Source organism: Gorilla gorilla, chromosome 15 (assembly GCF_029281585.2).
Source record: "Gorilla gorilla gorilla isolate KB3781 chromosome 15, NHGRI_mGorGor1-v2.1_pri, whole genome shotgun sequence".
NCBI classification, from domain to species: Eukaryota; Metazoa; Chordata; class Mammalia; order Primates; family Hominidae; genus Gorilla; species Gorilla gorilla.
This window is the reverse complement of record NC_073239.2, coordinates 23,964,224-23,981,086: the sequence shown is the minus strand read 5'-3', so window position 1 is coordinate 23,981,086 and position 16,863 is coordinate 23,964,224. Positions and strand designations below refer to the sequence as shown.

The 16,863-nt window shown below is 37.4% G+C and overlaps 1 protein-coding gene across 3 annotated transcripts in view; it reads left to right on the top strand.

Annotated features, from left to right (window-relative positions):
• AKAP6 (A-kinase anchoring protein 6) overlaps positions 1-16,863 on the top strand; it is a 624,256-nt gene that overhangs the window by 452,512 nt on the left and 154,881 nt on the right. For all 3 annotated transcript variants that reach the window (XM_031001840.3, XM_031001839.3, XM_063697705.1), the window contains one exon: positions 16,150-16,298. In XM_031001840.3, the coding sequence (XP_030857700.3) occupies positions 16,150-16,298 (149 nt within the window). The remainder of the gene's footprint in view (positions 1-16,149; positions 16,299-16,863) is intronic.

Below are 16,863 nucleotides of genomic sequence, written 5' to 3'. Positions count from 1 at the left end.
AAAAGGACAAAATCAATACTTCTTTCATAGTATAATAGATTATTTGGCATGAAACTATAAAATATAAATATCTAATTATGTAAAATATAAAATTTTATAGTTCTCTTTAAATATCCTGTAAAATGGCAGAGAGGTTCATTTTGGGCTTGGGATTCTGACTAATAGTAGAATGTTTGTCATTTTAAAAAAATACACTTCTCTCTTAGGACTGATTCTCAAGCTGTGAAGTAGCAGATTGCCAATATAAAACATGACTTCATTTCTCACTGTTGTCTTTTATTCTGACACATTTCATTCTATCTCAGAACCTCACTCAAACTGAGGTCCTAGCAGTTGTTAAATACCAATCTGAAGAAACCAGATGAATCATCAGAATGTTTCATGTTCTATATTTGTCTGATTGTCTCCTTGTGGTGTGTCTCTTAACTTTTTCCTCTACTCACTATTCCCTACAAACTAGAAATTTGGTCCAGAGGCTTGTTTGGATTCAGATTAAACATTTTTGGCATGTGTACTTCAAATGGCATCCCATTATGCCAGACTATCCACTGTTTGTGATGCTAATGTGGTGATGGCCAGACACAGTACCTCTTTCTATAGACGACATTTTCTTTATAATTAGCAGGTAATCTGTAGGATAATGCTTGGGCATTCTGTGAATGTTCAGTTTTCCATCAGATATTTGCTTAAGAGTTTTAGAATACATTGATGATTCTTGCTAGAATCAATTCTTTCTTTAGGGGTTGTAAAATGATGGTATCCTAATTCTATTATTTCTCCCACATTTTTACTTGGCATTTTTTCGTGTAGACTTTCTCTTACCGACATCAGATGAGCTATAGTTCCTCTTTTAAAAAGCAAGTGAAATGCTTTTCTCGTTATTTACCAATTCTGGTGGTAAGAAGTTAGTGTAATTGTCACCCTCAATGGCGGCATGTTTTTTTCTCTTTTGAGTATAATTATAGGCTAATTGATTTTTATTTATTCAATATACAACAATCAGTTACAATAATTCTTCTTTTTTAGTGCTTATATTTCCCACATTTGCCAAAAGGGAGCCTCTTCATATGACACTTGTGTCCTTTTGACAGATCCCTATTAGTCAAGGAATGCTTCTTTGTTTTCTAGTACAAGAAGATATCCCAGGCTCACCTTATACTTTCCCTGCCTTCCCTTTTAAAAGGATTTTAAAAATAGTATCTTCAGCTCTTCCTAGATGGAAATAAGCCATATCAGACCGCCTCCTTGCCTCACTCATTCTTTCAGTACATACTTATTGAGTGTCTGCTGTGGGTCAGGAATCTGTGGGTGATGTCAAAAGAAATCTGGTTCATATCATACTCTTGGGGAGCCTAAAATCTAATAGGACAGAGGAGTCCTGAGTACTATAAGGTGAAGAGAGATATGTTTTATATTAGAGGGACAGATCACCATGGGAAGTAACACTTAAACTGAAACTTAAAGCATATATAGGTGCTAGCCACATGAAGAAGATAGGAGGAGAATTCCAGGCAGAAGAAACAACGTGTCCAAGGTGGGAAGGAGCTAGGTTCATTCAAGGAATTAAAATAGAAAGAACCTGAGAATCTGTGTGTGGGCAAAGGCAAGAGCAGCTAGGGAGGAGGCTGGAGTGATGGACAGCAAAGGCCAAAGAAGGCAAGTCCTGGAAGACTCAGATACCCAAGGAGAGGTATGTCTGCAACACACTGGTTGAGGCTGAGGTCAGATCTTTCCTTTAAATAGATTTTGAGCATAGCATCTAATACCTACCACTGTGTTGTCTTCCTACATAAAGGGGGGAAATAGTATAATAAATGGAGCAATTTTTGTTGAAATGTGTCTGCTTTGGGCAATATCAATGTTATGGAACCTTTTTATAATTAGTCTTTTGGCTTGGAAGAGTTTTCACTCTAGCCCAAAAATAAAGAAGGAGCAGAAAAAAAAATAACTGAGATAAGCAAAAGTGAGATAAAGCAGGAGGATATCATTTTGCTTAACCTGTCTCTTACTTAGAATATCAATATGCCTAGTGGATAGGAAGCAAGACATTGAAGAGGAAAAAAATGTATATTTGTATTTTTTAAGTCTCCTCTGAATATAATAGCAAAGAGGTAGTGAGAATTTTCAGGAACAGCTAAGCAATAAGTCAAGCTTTACAAGGTCTAAGCAGCAGTGATGATCAATCTATACGGTGATAAAGAGGATACAAATTCATGGGAATCATTGTTGTAGAGTTGTGTGCATGTGTGTGCATGCTTGTGTGTGTGCTTGTGTGTGGCTTTGTCACAGATCTACCAGAAAATACTGTAGCTTCCTTTAACATGTGATGAACTTGTAGAGAAAACTGAATAATATTGGTTATGTTTTTTGAGTTTTAATTTAGGTTCTAGAGTTTTACTTTTGAAAATATTACTGCAGTGTCAGCGTACAAAAGAATTTTAAGTCACAGTTTTGTTTAAGAACATTCCTTTTTGGGTTCTGTGTGTATATTTGTGATAATTGTTATTCACATTCATCATACACGCATGCTCTTTTCACCTTCCTCTTCCATTCTGCCTTTATTCCGTTCACGCTGTGTTCCTTTATTGGGTCTTCTCTCCAGCTGACATGCATACACCAGCTTCTGAAGCTCTGTGATCTCCTCTGACCGTGCAAATTAGGGCCCCATAGGAAGTCTCAGCTTCACATGGTCTACTCCTGTCTGAGATCTAGACCCCTAGGAACTGGACCAGGATGAGTCTCAGGCATAGATAAGAGAGGTAAACACTCAAGACTTGGAGGTACTTTTTCATGTTCTCCTCACCCCTGCTGTGCAAATAGATTTCCACCCATAGCTTTTCTTAAAAGTGTCTTGTAGATTAATGCATTTCAATCTTTAAGTGAAGAATATTGAAATTCATGTACTTGGAGATGTTCTATGTTAAGATATGTGTAGAGAAAACTTGAACTGTGATTTTCCTCTACTCTCACACCACAATAATCATCCATGCAGAAGACTTCTGTGACCATATTTGTGGGTGGGGAGAGTTCTCCCCATACACCAAGCAGTGGACACCAACTGAGTGCCCTCTAATTCAGTTCCAACATTGTCTACCCAGAGACAGTGTCATATCCCACAGATTGATGGCTCAGTCCCCAAGGCTTCCCCCAACCCCCAACACACCAGCCGAAAGTTCGGCCCTCCAGAAATTCTAATCAAAGTGCCAAACTTTTGGCTTCAAGTTGGGGTTCCCATGACCCCCTCTTTGGGTTGGATTAATATGCTGGAGCAGCTCACAGAGCTCAGGGAAACACTTATTTACATTTACTGATTTATTATAAAGGATATTGTAAAGGATACAGATGAAGAGATGCATAGGGCGAGAAATAGGGTAAGGGGCACAGGGCTCCCATGCCCTTCCTGGGCGTGTCACCCTCCGGTAACCTCCATGTGTTCAGCTGTCTGGAAATTCACTGAACTCTGTCCTCTTGGGGTTTTATGGAATCTTCATGATGTCAGCATTCATTCCCCCGCAGTATAGGGTGGGACCCTCTCATGGGAGAGTCTTAAGACTCACAATCAGAAAGGCAGGCGAACATTAGAGTCCTGCTTTAGGACAGGTGAAAGCAGAGCAGAAAGTCAGAGGCTGCCCCTGAGGCCTAACACACCCAGCATTATAACCAAGGAATGGCTACGGGAGTTAGAAGCCAGGAGCTCTGGATGAAAACCAGTATATATCATAACACTAGAAGATGTTAATGCTTGTGTATATTTGGTATGAATTAGTATATCAGATATCTTTCCAATTCAACAGCTAACAAGAATGGGGATAGGTGGAGATGGACACATGTAGTGGGGAGCCTTTGTGTGGAGGCTGTTACATATGACTTTGAGAATTACTAGAATATTCTTATCTAACATTTAAGGCCCTTAACTTACTCATAGTACGCATCTTCTGCTTCCATTAGAATTTTAAGTAAACACAATTATTTGCCCTTACATTATTATTATGACTTCAGTAAATTGATTAATAACCAATATATTAAAAAGCAAAGGGTTTTGCTAAGAAAAATATTTTTGATATTTTCTACAAATATAGTTTTAAATAAAATATCTATTATAAGTTTTAAAATGGCTAATCTGATTTTTCTGTCTTTTCTTCATCTTTATATATTTGTCATTTATCAGTGGCTCACATCTCAGTATAATATCTCGATAAAATGTATTTTCTCCTTTTTAAATATTTTTATATTCTCATCTGTTTTTATGGCATGTTACTGCATGTCTCCAGAGGCACACAGCATTTTTATTTTCAAGTAAATTTATATTAGTTACAGTCTCCAGCTGTTTTAGATATAGGATCATTTCCTGTTGGTACTGTTTCCAGGACAATTCTTTTTTTCCCCTCTCACAAAAATGAAAAATGTAATTTAACAAAGACATCCTATAATTGCCTTCATATCTAGCAATCTAAATACTTTATTTTATTTAAAACATCTGTCTACATAATATCTAGTGATTGTCCAGGGGTATATCATTCTTGAGAAAGGCAGCTGCTGTCATTTTTATTTAATTTATAAGGAACCATCAAAAATGCATCCTTAATATAGAGTCTTATGCCACTATGTCATATATAAGATATTTTTATGAGGATATCTTACATTTTTGGTGCTTGCAATTAATTTAGGCTTTTTTTCAAATTGGAAAAGACCATCATTTTAAAAATCACTATGGAATTATTTTGTAAGAATAGTAATCTTTTGCTACAGATATCAAATTATAATGAAAATGGTGGTATGCTCCTCTACTCATGTAACTAGCCTTACACAGGAATCATATTTTAATTGCTAAGCTTTTTTAATGTCATTTGTCTATAGTGCATTTTCATTTATAATAAAAAGTGAAGTCTTTTTATTGTGATGTCTTTCTGCTATATGAGCAGTCAGTTGATATTTTCTTGTTATTTTTCAGAAAATGCGTGGAGAAATATAGCAGCTTCTATAAAAACTCTTTGTTTTGAGGGTAATACTGAAATTTGCTTGTAGAGGAACCCATTTGTAAATTCTGTTTATTGTGCATGACCCTCGGAGCCTAAAATGGAGTGTTTAACTTTTAATAGATTGTATCAATTTAGGCTCAGCTGAATGCCAAAAACAACAGACACCCAGGTTTACAATAGTGTGTCTAAATGAGAAAGTTTACCTTTTCCAAGGAAGTAATCAAAATATTCCTTTTTGGAACACTAAGAGTATGAAAGGGAAATGATTATGGTTCCCTACTGACACACTGTTATGATTGACAGGAAAAACCAACATGCATGCCACCTGAGACATCTTGTTCAGGAACTTTCTGGAGGGTAGTAAATTGGTGTTGGCACAAACACAAAAAAATAAAATGACTTGATTCAGCACTTTTCAATTCTAAATCCCCAAACACTAAAGAAAGAAGTAAATATTCATCACATGATCAAAATTTATATTGATTTTTATTCTACATTAGCAGCTCAAAGTCGAGATTCTTGACAGGGTGGGTGTTGGTTTGAATGATTCTCTTTGAAATGAGGATATAGGCACTGAGCTGAGTGCTACTGTGCATTCCTGAACCATAAGTCCTGATTATTAGAACCCTAGGAGGCTAAATTTTTAAAAGAACAGTATAAAGGCACACTTGTTTGGTTCTGTTTTGATAACTAAATTGTTATTATTAGTATGTAAAGTAATTCTTGTTGTTCATGCTTCATTCTTTTCTCTCTATCACCATTTAAGGACAACCATTTTATAGAATTTCAAAGGAACTAGTGTGCATGTCTTGCAGTCATAGAGTTAATAGCAGCGTTTGCCAGCATAATTGTACTTAGGAAGGAAGTGCCAGTTCTGCAGGGCAAGAGAAACTAAGATTGTATCTTCCTATTATACATCTTTGATGTTTAGTTTCTACCAGAAAGTAAATAAGGATTTGCTGTAGAGGAATTTAGAAGATGGGAGTAAGGATGCTGCCATAGAATATAAACAGAGGATGCCTATGTCATTGTGCAGAGATTTGCTAAGGAAACAGTAATGGAGTGACATCAAAAATTCTAATTATCATCTTCAGTCCACACAGTATAATTGCACTCCCTTCCCACCCTAGCTCATGACATAAAATGCTGAATTTTTAATGATTTTAACTACATGCATTACAAAAAGGAGAGGGTGGTAGTAGATGAAAGCTCTTCACAAATGCAATAGTTTGATATGTTTGTTTGATATATTTGTTCTTCATGTTTGTTAGGTGGAGGTGTTTTGTTGCTGTTATTTTTAATAAACATCTCATCTGTCATTAAATGGAGGAAAGGATGTTTTTCTTTATGTACAAAAAGAAGAAATAATGGAAATGGTGTTAATGTTAATTTCTCAACTTTGTGTTTAAATGTTTACCATTTAACAAATATCATTAAGGAAACAGCTTTAAAATTGTATTTCCTAAACATTACAGTGAATGTTTCTAATAATTTGCAAACAACAGGTCAATAGAAATAAAAATGAATTTTTAAAGTAATGTATCATTTTTCACTTAAATCATTTATCTTTTGCAGTTGTCCTGACTTTATTAGACATGAGATTTATAAATAAACCTTGAGAACCTAAGGCTAGGTTTTTTTGGAACTGCCAATATGATCAGTTTTATGATTAGTTTTGTGATTATGATTAGTCTTCTGATAATAGTTTTATGATCAGTTTTATGATTAGTTTTATATCCTAACATACAAAGATTAGTATATGCAGTGGTCTTTGCTGAGTAATAGTATTGAAATAACTTTGATATTATTAAATTTTTGATATATACTTAATTTTTGACAAGGGAAGATATTTACATTTTTTAATACTTTTATAACTCTCTTATACAATAATTAAAATAACATTCCAACAAACTTAGTAAGTCTTTCTTTGGCATTATCTCTGAAGTATAATATTGGTCTTACCCTTGAATGAATATTTGAGCTACTATTATGTAGTATAGTTTTTCTGTGATTCTAGGTTATACATTCCCTGAGGGTTGATACTGTGTCTGATCCAGATTTGTTTGTTTCATGCACAATGTCTTACCCCTAAGAGACACTCAAGATGTATTTGTTGAATGAATAAATGAAGGGCCTGAATCAACTTTACTCCAAATAAATACATTGCTCCTTTAGTCCTATGACTCCCTGCTCTGATTCTGTAGAAGGAAGCTTTGGCATCCATGCAGGACTAGAAGAACAACATGAGATTCTCATTCATTGTAATACCAAATGTTATTTGTATTTAGCTAGAATGTAGCTAATCATGGTATGTGAATAAATGCCTGTAGAGAGTTTGTTTCTGGACAAAGGAAGTGCACTTAGAATAAGGTGAGTTATTTTAGGAAATTATGAACCACCAACAATGACAACAAAAGCAAAAACACACAAAATAAACATGATCTTAGAAAAAAGCAGTGGAAAGGTAATAATTCTAAATCCTGGAATGAGTATGGGCACTCTGCCAAACAAAAGAGTAGATATTTCCAAGTGTATTCATCCATTCTCACGCTGCTAATAGACATACCCAAGACTGAATAATTTATGAAGGAAAGAGGTTTAATTGACTCACAGTTCTGCATGGCTGGGGAGGCCTCAGGAAACTTACAATCATGGCAGAAAGGAAAGTAAACACATCCTTCTTCACATGGCAGCAGCAAGAAGAAGTGCCGAGCAAAAGGGGAAAACGTAGGTGGGCATGGTGGCTCACCCCTGTAATCCCAGCAGTTTGGGAGGCTGAGATGGGCAGATCACTTGAGGTCAGGAGTTTGAGACCAGCCTGGCCAACATGGTGAAATCCTGTCTCTATTAAACATACAAAACTTAGCTGGGTGTGGTGGCGGGTGCCTGTAATCCCAGCTACTGGGGAGGCTGAGGCAGGAGAATCACTTGATCCCAGGAGGCGGAGGTTGCAATGAGCCAAGATCTTGCCACTGTACAGCGGCCTGAGTGACAGAGTGAGACTCTGTCCCCCCCACCCCAAAAAAAAACCCCTTATAAAACCGTCAGATCTCGTGAAAACTATCACAAGAATAGCAGGAGGGTAAATGCCCCCAGGATTAAATTACATCCCACTGGGTCCCTCCCATGACACATGGGGATTATGGGAACTACAATTGAAGGTGAGATTTAGGTGGGGACACAGCCAAACCATATCACCAAGTGTAGATTCTAATCAACCCTGGAAGTCCTTGGGAGGGTCCATGAGGGTCTTGAGACCTGAAGGTCTTTCCAGAAGAAGGAAGCATTCTGGACTAGTTGCTAAAGGGGATACTATTAGGAGGAAAGAAGGGAAACATAGTAAGTATTTTTGTAAGGAAGCAAAGGAAAAGACAGGTGCTTAGATATACTGCATTGAAGGTAAAAAAGATTGTGTAGTAAAAGAAGGAAAACGTCCCCAGTAACAAAATTATTACCAAAAAAGTAGGGTTTCCTCCCATTATATTGAAGGATCCCTGTGATCTTGAGCTAGTGTGGACTCTTCCAAATACAAACTCTGCCATTGTTGGTGTCTCCTCCAAAAGCCCAAATGGCTCATGAATTAAAGAAGCTTTTTTTTCTTCTTTTTTTTTTTCCTAGGAAGAATAGTAAACAAGTTCTATATTTCAATTATTTTCTGTCAAAGAAAAAAGTCTCCTTCTTAAGGGAGAATAAAGCCAACAATTTTTAAAATGAAGCTGAGGCTTCAGCCTTCAAACTAACTGTTTTATTTCTTTGTACATTTGAAATCATTTTAGATGTTCAAACTCAGTAAAATTTATTCAATTTGTCTTGAGTGTCTTATCACATATGCTGTGCTGGGTGCTAGGGATAAAGCAGTAAACACATAAACAAAACCTCCTGCCCTCATGGAGCTTTCAATTCACTGAGGGAAGATGGACAATATTAAAAAAAGTAACATGTTCAGCTACATGTGATAAGTATGTAGGAAAGAGGATAGGGATTTCTAGGGGTGGTGGTGAGTTGTAGTTTTAAGTAGCAGGTCAGGGAAGACTTGGATGCAAGAGGATATTTCAGCAAAGACTTGAGAGAAGTGAGGGAGTGAGCTGTCGTGCAAACACAAGCAAATGCCCCGAGAGCACACCCACCAGCCCTGCTGAAGCAGGCTAGACTAGGTTGAGGACCAAGGACTGACCACTGCATGAGGAATGTGGACCAACATCTGATTGGGGTGTGTTCAAGAGAGAAAGAGGAGGTATGTTGTAAACAGCAAGTATAAACAATTCAAGTAAAAATGGTTTTGCTATAATGGAGAACAGAGAAATGGAAAAATGACTAGAAGATAGATTGGCGGCAATGGATTATTTTTCTTTTTCTCTCTATTTTTTTTTTTTTTTACCGATGGAAAAACAACGGCATTTTTTTGGGCTAATGTGCAATAGGAATAATACAGTAGAGAAGAAAAAACTTGATGCAGGAAAGAAAGGCAATTTTGGGGGGTGATCATCTTTGTGTAGGTCAGGGAAGTCTGGTACCAAAATGCAAGGGAATAGCTTTAGAAATATGGACAGCTTCTGTAGAAACAGAAGGAATAGCAGAGGATGTGGACCCAGATGCAGATAGGCAGTAGTAGAGGTGGTGAGAACTATGAAGTCTAGTATGAGTGAACAGGGAGATCTACAATGGTATGAGTTAAGAAAAAGTAAAATTGATTTTAATATTTTCAGGATGCTTAACCCAACAATGAATTCTGGGACGTGAAGTGATAAATCAGTCAAATTAGCAAAAAGCAAACTAAAAATTGCTTTTTAGGACAAAGATAAAGCATTAGGTCTATATGTGATTATAAAAGTGCTTATGTGTTTAATCCTTCGAGATGATTAGATTGACTGAAATTTCCTCCCCCAAATGTGTTATACACTATATTATTATTAGTTACACACACAAGATCAGAGGGAAGTATATAACTGAGTAATGATCCAGGCATTGAATTTGGGTCACCACATACCGAGCCAAATTTCCATAAAATATTTTAGCAAACTGCATTTTGTGTCCTTATTAAATTATTAAGTATTAATTTGTAGTCTGAATTTGAAAAGGAGTATCTCTACTGATTTAGGTGCTAAATGCATACAAAATAAAGGGGGGAAACATGCTATTATTGATAAGTAGCAAAGCAATTGTATTAAATCTCAGATGAGAAGGCAGCATTTCTAACATGATTAGGCTGCCATAACAAAATACCACAGACTGGGTGGCTAAACAGCAGAAATTATTTCTCACAGTTCTGGAGGCTGGAAGTCCAAGATTGAGGTGTCTGCAGGTTTGATTTCAGGTGAAGCCTCTCTCCTTGGCTCACAGATGGCCGCCTTCTTGCTGTGTTCTCATATGGCTGTTCCTCTGTGCATGCACACTTCTGGTATCTCTTCCTCTTCTTATAAGGACACCAATTCTATTGGATTGGGACCCCCACCCTTGTGACCTTGTTTAACCTTTATTGCCTTCTTAAAGATTCTATCTCCAAATATAGTCACATTGGGGGTTAGGGCTTCAACATAGGAATTTGGGGGTGAGGGGACATAGTTCAGTCCATAATATTATGTTAAAAGTTTACCTGAGGTACTAGTTACTAGAATCTCTTAGGCATTCCCACTATTTGGTATGGTGGGCATCCAGCCTGATAGGAACTGCTGATTCAACTTCTTGATGCAACTTTCTCCAAGTACACCAGCCAGTAGGAGCTATACCAGCATATTTGGACTAATCCATTAGGCGACTATCTTGTCATGACAGAAAAAGAGAGATAGAGGAAGATTAAGGCCGTCACAGAAATGACAATAGCTTCCACTGGCACTTCATTGTGGCCAAGATAGCATACAAATTTTCTAACCTGGCATCCTCCATCGTCTATCCACTTTAGCCTCTATATCCAAATGCCCCAAAGCTCCAGCCACCATTCTCTGAACATGCCACATCCTTTCACAACTCTGCGCCCCTGAACAAATGAGTTACTCTGTCTATGAAGATATCTATCTGTTTCTTCACCTGACAAGGTCAGACCCATTATCTCAGTTTTGGCTCCAATGCCACTTCTGTCAAGCCTTTGCTCCCTACCCCCAACCCCCACCTTCAAACAATAAATTATTTTTATTTCTCATCCTTCCCTACAATAATTTCACTTGAACACTTGTAGTTATCTGTCAGCATGGCTCTCTCTTCTACCACACTGCGGTGCCTCAGGAGAAGTAGCTAAGTTTTCTTCTTCCTTGTTCCCACAGTTCTTAGTACAGTTCTTGAGATATGAGAAAGTCTCAGTAAACACATGAGTAATAAATGGATGAATGCGGCTAGGTGTGGTGGCTCATGCCTGTAATCCCAGCACTTTGGGAGGCTGAGGCAGGTGGATCATCTGAGCCCAGGAGTTCAAGACCAGCCTGGCCAACATGGTGAAACCCCATCTCTACTAAAAATACAAAAATTAGCTGGGTGTGGCAGCAGGCACCTGTAATCCCAGCCACTTGGGAGGCTGAGGTAGGAGATTCGCTTGAACCTGGGAGGTGGAGGTTGCAGTGAGCCAAGATTGTGCCACTGCACTCCAGCCTGGGCAGTAGAGTGAGACTCCATCTCAAAATAATAAATGGACGAATGCAAGAATGTACAACTCATCCACTGAGCAATTATTTACTGAGCCCCTGTCATGTTCCAGATATTGCCAGGGTACTGGGAATGCAAAATGGCAAAGGAGACAGAAACAATCCTGTATGGAGTTTGGGGTCTAGAAAAAGAGACAGAAAAAAATGTAAACCAGCAAATGCAAGAATTTTAAATTTTGATATGTGTTATGAAGGAAATTAATCTGGATATGAAATAGAGGAAAAATAGAGTGGATCTACTTTTGATAAGTTAGGCAAGGCCTCTCTGAGAAGCAGCATGTCAGCTGAGAGCTGGAAAGATGAGAAGACATTAGCAAGACAATGTTCCAGTGAAAGGGAACAATACGTGCAAAGGTCCTGAGGCAAGAAAGGGCTGTTTAAAGAACTAGAATGTTTAAAGTGTTGAAATAAGGCAAGGATGATAGGGGCATGGTGATCAAGAGGGAGACTGGTAGGAAACGTGGCCTAAGGTCAGCAGGAACCAAATATCCTAGGCCATGGGGAGAATTTTGTTTTTTAGGTCTGAATGCAGTCTAAAACCAGCTCATGTTTTATAAAGACTACTTTGGCCACTATAAGAGAAGAGATTAGAGGTCTAAGAATGAGCGAAGGGAGATACATGTTAGAAGATATTTGCTGTACTGCAGGTGAAAGATTGTGAAAGCTTGGACTAGGCTGGAAGCAGTGCAGATTGGAGAAGGAGACTGCAGAGACATTTTAGAAGAGGAGTCAACAACTTAGGGAATAACCTGCTAAAGGAAATGAAGAAGAGGAAGAGTCAAGGATGACTCTCAGGTTTCTGACATGAGCAATAGGCAGTACCATTTATTTAAAAGGAAAGGTTTTATTTTATTCAAAGGCCTAAGTACAGAAAGGTTTGGGGGATGTGGTAAGGATGAGAATAAAGGGTTCTGTTTTAAATAGTAAGGTCTAAAGAAACCCAAGTAGCGATGTCAGGTGATTGGTTGGATATATAAGTATGCAGCTTAGAGGAGAGGATTGGAAGGCATTACTACTTAGTTGGCATTTAAAGCCATGGAAGAGAGTATAGATAGAGAAAAGTGGCCCAGAATTGAGCCCACAAACAACAACACACCAGTGATGTCAACTGTCATTCAAAAAGATCATTGAACAATAAATAAAATGAATTTTGGGAGGGAGAATGACTGATAATCCATTACACTGGGTGAGCCAGTGGTAATGAAGGCCTAGACTACCGTTAAGTGAAAACTGATCTTTATTCTCTTCTCATTGTCAGCTCTCTCCCATGGCATTCACACTTCATCTCCTAATGGCAACTGTTGCCTGTAGGTTTGTATTTCAATACTAATATTTCCACTTGCTTGCTGAATATCTCATTCTGAGCATCCCACCAGTACCTTAAATTAATAGACTCATATAAATCCAGCTGATTTCTCCCATCCACTTGAATTGCTCTTCCTATATTCCTACTCCTATTGATGGCATCATGGGTCTTTGAGTGACCTAGAAGGGAAGAGGGGATTCCATCACCGAGTCTTCTTCCCCAACCCCCTATTTAATGAGTAAGTTGCCAAAGTATTTTGATTGTGCATCTTAAATATTATTTAATCATGCTAAGTTTCCATGTGTAAAATATAGTCACTTTTTAAAGTATCCATTGTTATAGATGCTAATAATTTTTTTTTAACCAGAGATTGTTACTGTTTTTAAAGAACTAAATTTTCTTCAACTCTTTCTCTTAAAAATTTATCTTTGGACTAAAATATAGTCTGATAAAAAGTTAAGATAGTCTGCAGAGAGATTTAGACTGGCAAAGCCATTCAACCTTAGTAGGAGGAACTACTTTGGTTCTATTTTTATCATCTCATTTGGGAATGAATCACTGAAAACAGAAATAGAGATGGATAAGAAAGACCTGGGCCATCTAATTCATCTCGTTGTTAGTGCAGGGAAGTTTCCTTTGACAAATGCTTGTGAGATATTATGCAGTAAAAGTCATAGATTATAACATTTCAATCATTTTGTAAGGTGACTATTTTTTGAGTTACTCTCAGCTTTGTTCTCTGAATTTCTTTTCACATATCCCTGTCATATGTGAAGTATATCTCTTTGTACACAGAAATGGCTGAGAATTACAGAGATGAATGCAGATTATTTTTCTATAATGGTGTTGAGTCTAGATGAAGTTGACTTCTCTCATTAGGATTGTTTTTGTGACCAGTGGCACACATTTGTGAGGTCATTACCCAGAATGAATCATGGTCCAGCTTGTGACTTAGGATGGCTAAAAACTAACAGGAACCCTTAGATATCAAACATGTCCCTTGGTACCTAATGGCACAAATGCATTATTCTAATTGTGTCAGTGGAATACTTAGTGTGGGTATAACACTCGTTAAACTTTGTGGCTTTGCAGTGGAAGTAAAGGGGTGGCATTTGAGAGGAGTATTGTTCTTAAGTTCTTTGACTATTGCTCAATATCTCTGTAATCTCAATTTTCTCATAAAAATTTGTATGTTATTTTAAAAGATTTTTTCTGTTGTGTTTCTGATTGTTGACTCTTTACATTTAGTTTTATCCTTTTAAAAATAAAATATTATTACATCAGTAGTTATTATTCTTTCAGGTTCCATGATGTTTGCAAACCTCTTAGTTGGCAGTCTTCTAGATGTGCTGTTAACATTCTGCATACCTCCTCTTCCACATCATCAGTAAAGATACTAACATCACTAGATCTAGCATTTTCTTTGTGCCTTCCCACCAGCCATACCCCCTACTCCCAGCTGAATGTACTCCCTATAACATTATCCTTTGTTTATAGTGTTTGACATAGTTCTTAATCCAATTGAGTGTCTTCTTATTCAAGTCAATTAGTTTGGGCAAGAACAGTTCACATGAACCAACAAATAGATTGCAGTTTTGATCTGATTTCTGAAACTTCAATTATATGACTATAGTTATTTTAGCAGTGTTTCTTTAAGTTCTTTCTCAGCAAACCAGAGCATTCATAATTAAGTACTTATAAAAAGCAACAACATAGGAATTCTGGAATGGTTTGAGACCTCGTTTTTCTTTTTTTCTTTTCTTTTTGTAAATTGAGAAAGCGTCTCACTTTGTTGCCCAGGCTGAAGTGCAGTCGTGCAATCTTGGCTCACTGCAACTTCCTTCTCCCAGGTACAAGTGATTCTCCTGCCTCAGCCTCCCAAGTAGCTGGGACTACAGGCATGCGCCCGGGTAATTTTTGTATTTTTAGTAGAGACGGGGTTTCGCCATGTTGGCCAGGCTGGTCTCAAACTCCTGACCTAAAGTGATCCACCCACCTCAGCCTCCCAAAGTGCTGGGATTGCAGGCGTGCATCACCGCACCCGGCCTGCAAGACCTCATTTTTCATAGGCTACCCGTTTCCTTTATAGAGTCCTAATTTGGAATTTAAGCAGCTGCCACTTTATAATATTCACTTTTTCTCCATAGTCGAGGCTATAAAACTAGAGATCAGGCAAAAGGCCTTGGTCAGCTGTGGATACTAAGAGTAGAAGGTCACATCTGGCCCAACTTTTCTTCTTACATGTTATGAAATTCTGACGACTACTCAACAGCTGACCCAGAAATGTTCTTCCTAGAATATATAATAAAATTGTAAAGTAGAGATTTCAAGGTTTATCAGAAATGTTAATGGACATGCTTGGATTTAGTGAAGCACACAAAAGAAGAGTCCTTTGGTCTACGATGTACATGAACTCAGCATTGCTCCTTTCCCTTTACTATGGCCAAGCATGTCCCTGAGAAGATATCATTCTCGGTCTCATCTGGTGTTCTAGGGAACCTGAAAGCCACAGGAATCACAACAGCTGCAATAAATAAAGCATCTATTCAATACAGTTTCATGCCAAATATTATTCAGCATTCTTTTGGCCTTGGTTTGATAGAAAACAGCATGGTGAACTTACTACCTCTCCTTTACTACAGTGAGCCCTAAGTATGAAAGATGTAACAATTCAAACCTGCATGTAAATAAAATCACTATTTGCATTACTTTAAAGTCATTAAGACAGTAACACAGACAACCAAAAAATGTAGTAAAGTCTATTGTGGTTGTTGAAGAGGTATTGGAATTAACACTAGGCTTTTTTATTCTCCATAGGGAAAATAGTAGAAAAGTATTTAGAATATGTGTCCATGCAAATGTGTGGGTTGGAGGGGGATTTTTGAAAAATAAGTGCTACATATGTGACAACATAAGGAAGAACATCATTAAGGAATTTCACAGAATTTTTATGTAAAGTCTTATCATACAGTATTATGATCTCAGGGATATTTTGTGATATTTACAGAGTCTTCTGAGGGTTCATTTATTCAGGTCATATTTTAAGGAGGAACTTATAAGATTCAGATCTAAAATATCGTTCTGTAATATGCCCAACTGATCCCATTAAATCCAACTCGACAAGGAGCAGTATAATGATGTGAAGAATTCCCATTCTTTGAGTTGTTACACCTCACTTGAAATGCATTCCTTCTGGATTAAAACAGCAATTTCTCTTTGTTTCTCTTTCCAGGCTGAGGTTCAACTATGCTACCTGGAAGCACAAAGAGATGCTGTTGAGCAGATGTCCCTCAAGCTGTACAGCGAGCAGTATACCAGCAGCAGCAAGCGAAAGGAAGAGTTTGCTGATATGTCAAAAGTTCATTCAGTGGGAAGCAATGGGTAGGGAACTATTCTTTTTGTTGTTTTATTCTCACTAATCTATTTTTTCAATGATTTTCCACTGGTAGGTGTTAGGAAGGTATTTCCTCTTTAGCAAACAGACAAGGAGAAGTTCAGTAGACTAGGCATTAATGTTCTTTTCCATTTGTGCCAGAATTGAAGACTGTGGATTTCATCAGCCTCTGCCATCTAACCCAGAACTTTCTGACTCATTATTAATTTTTAAAATACAGCGTTGTGATTTTATAAGTGTTTTTGTGACTACGATGTGCCTTTAGTATTGATCTGTCTTCTTTATAAATTTTTTCCTTGTATTTGCTCTTTTTTAGGTTTCACAATTTATTTTAAAGCCTATTTAAGGACTTTTAAACACCAGAACCATGTTGGAAACTTAGAAGAACATAATTTTCCTGAATAGTGTAGAAATTTAATAATTGTTTAGAGACCATGGGCTAGCCACTTAGCTTCACATGAAGTCGATTGGAATAGACTAGCTCTTGCATTATCTATGGTATGTGAAAGGACCCAACACCTTCAGTGACCCATCAACAATTTCATTCAGCCT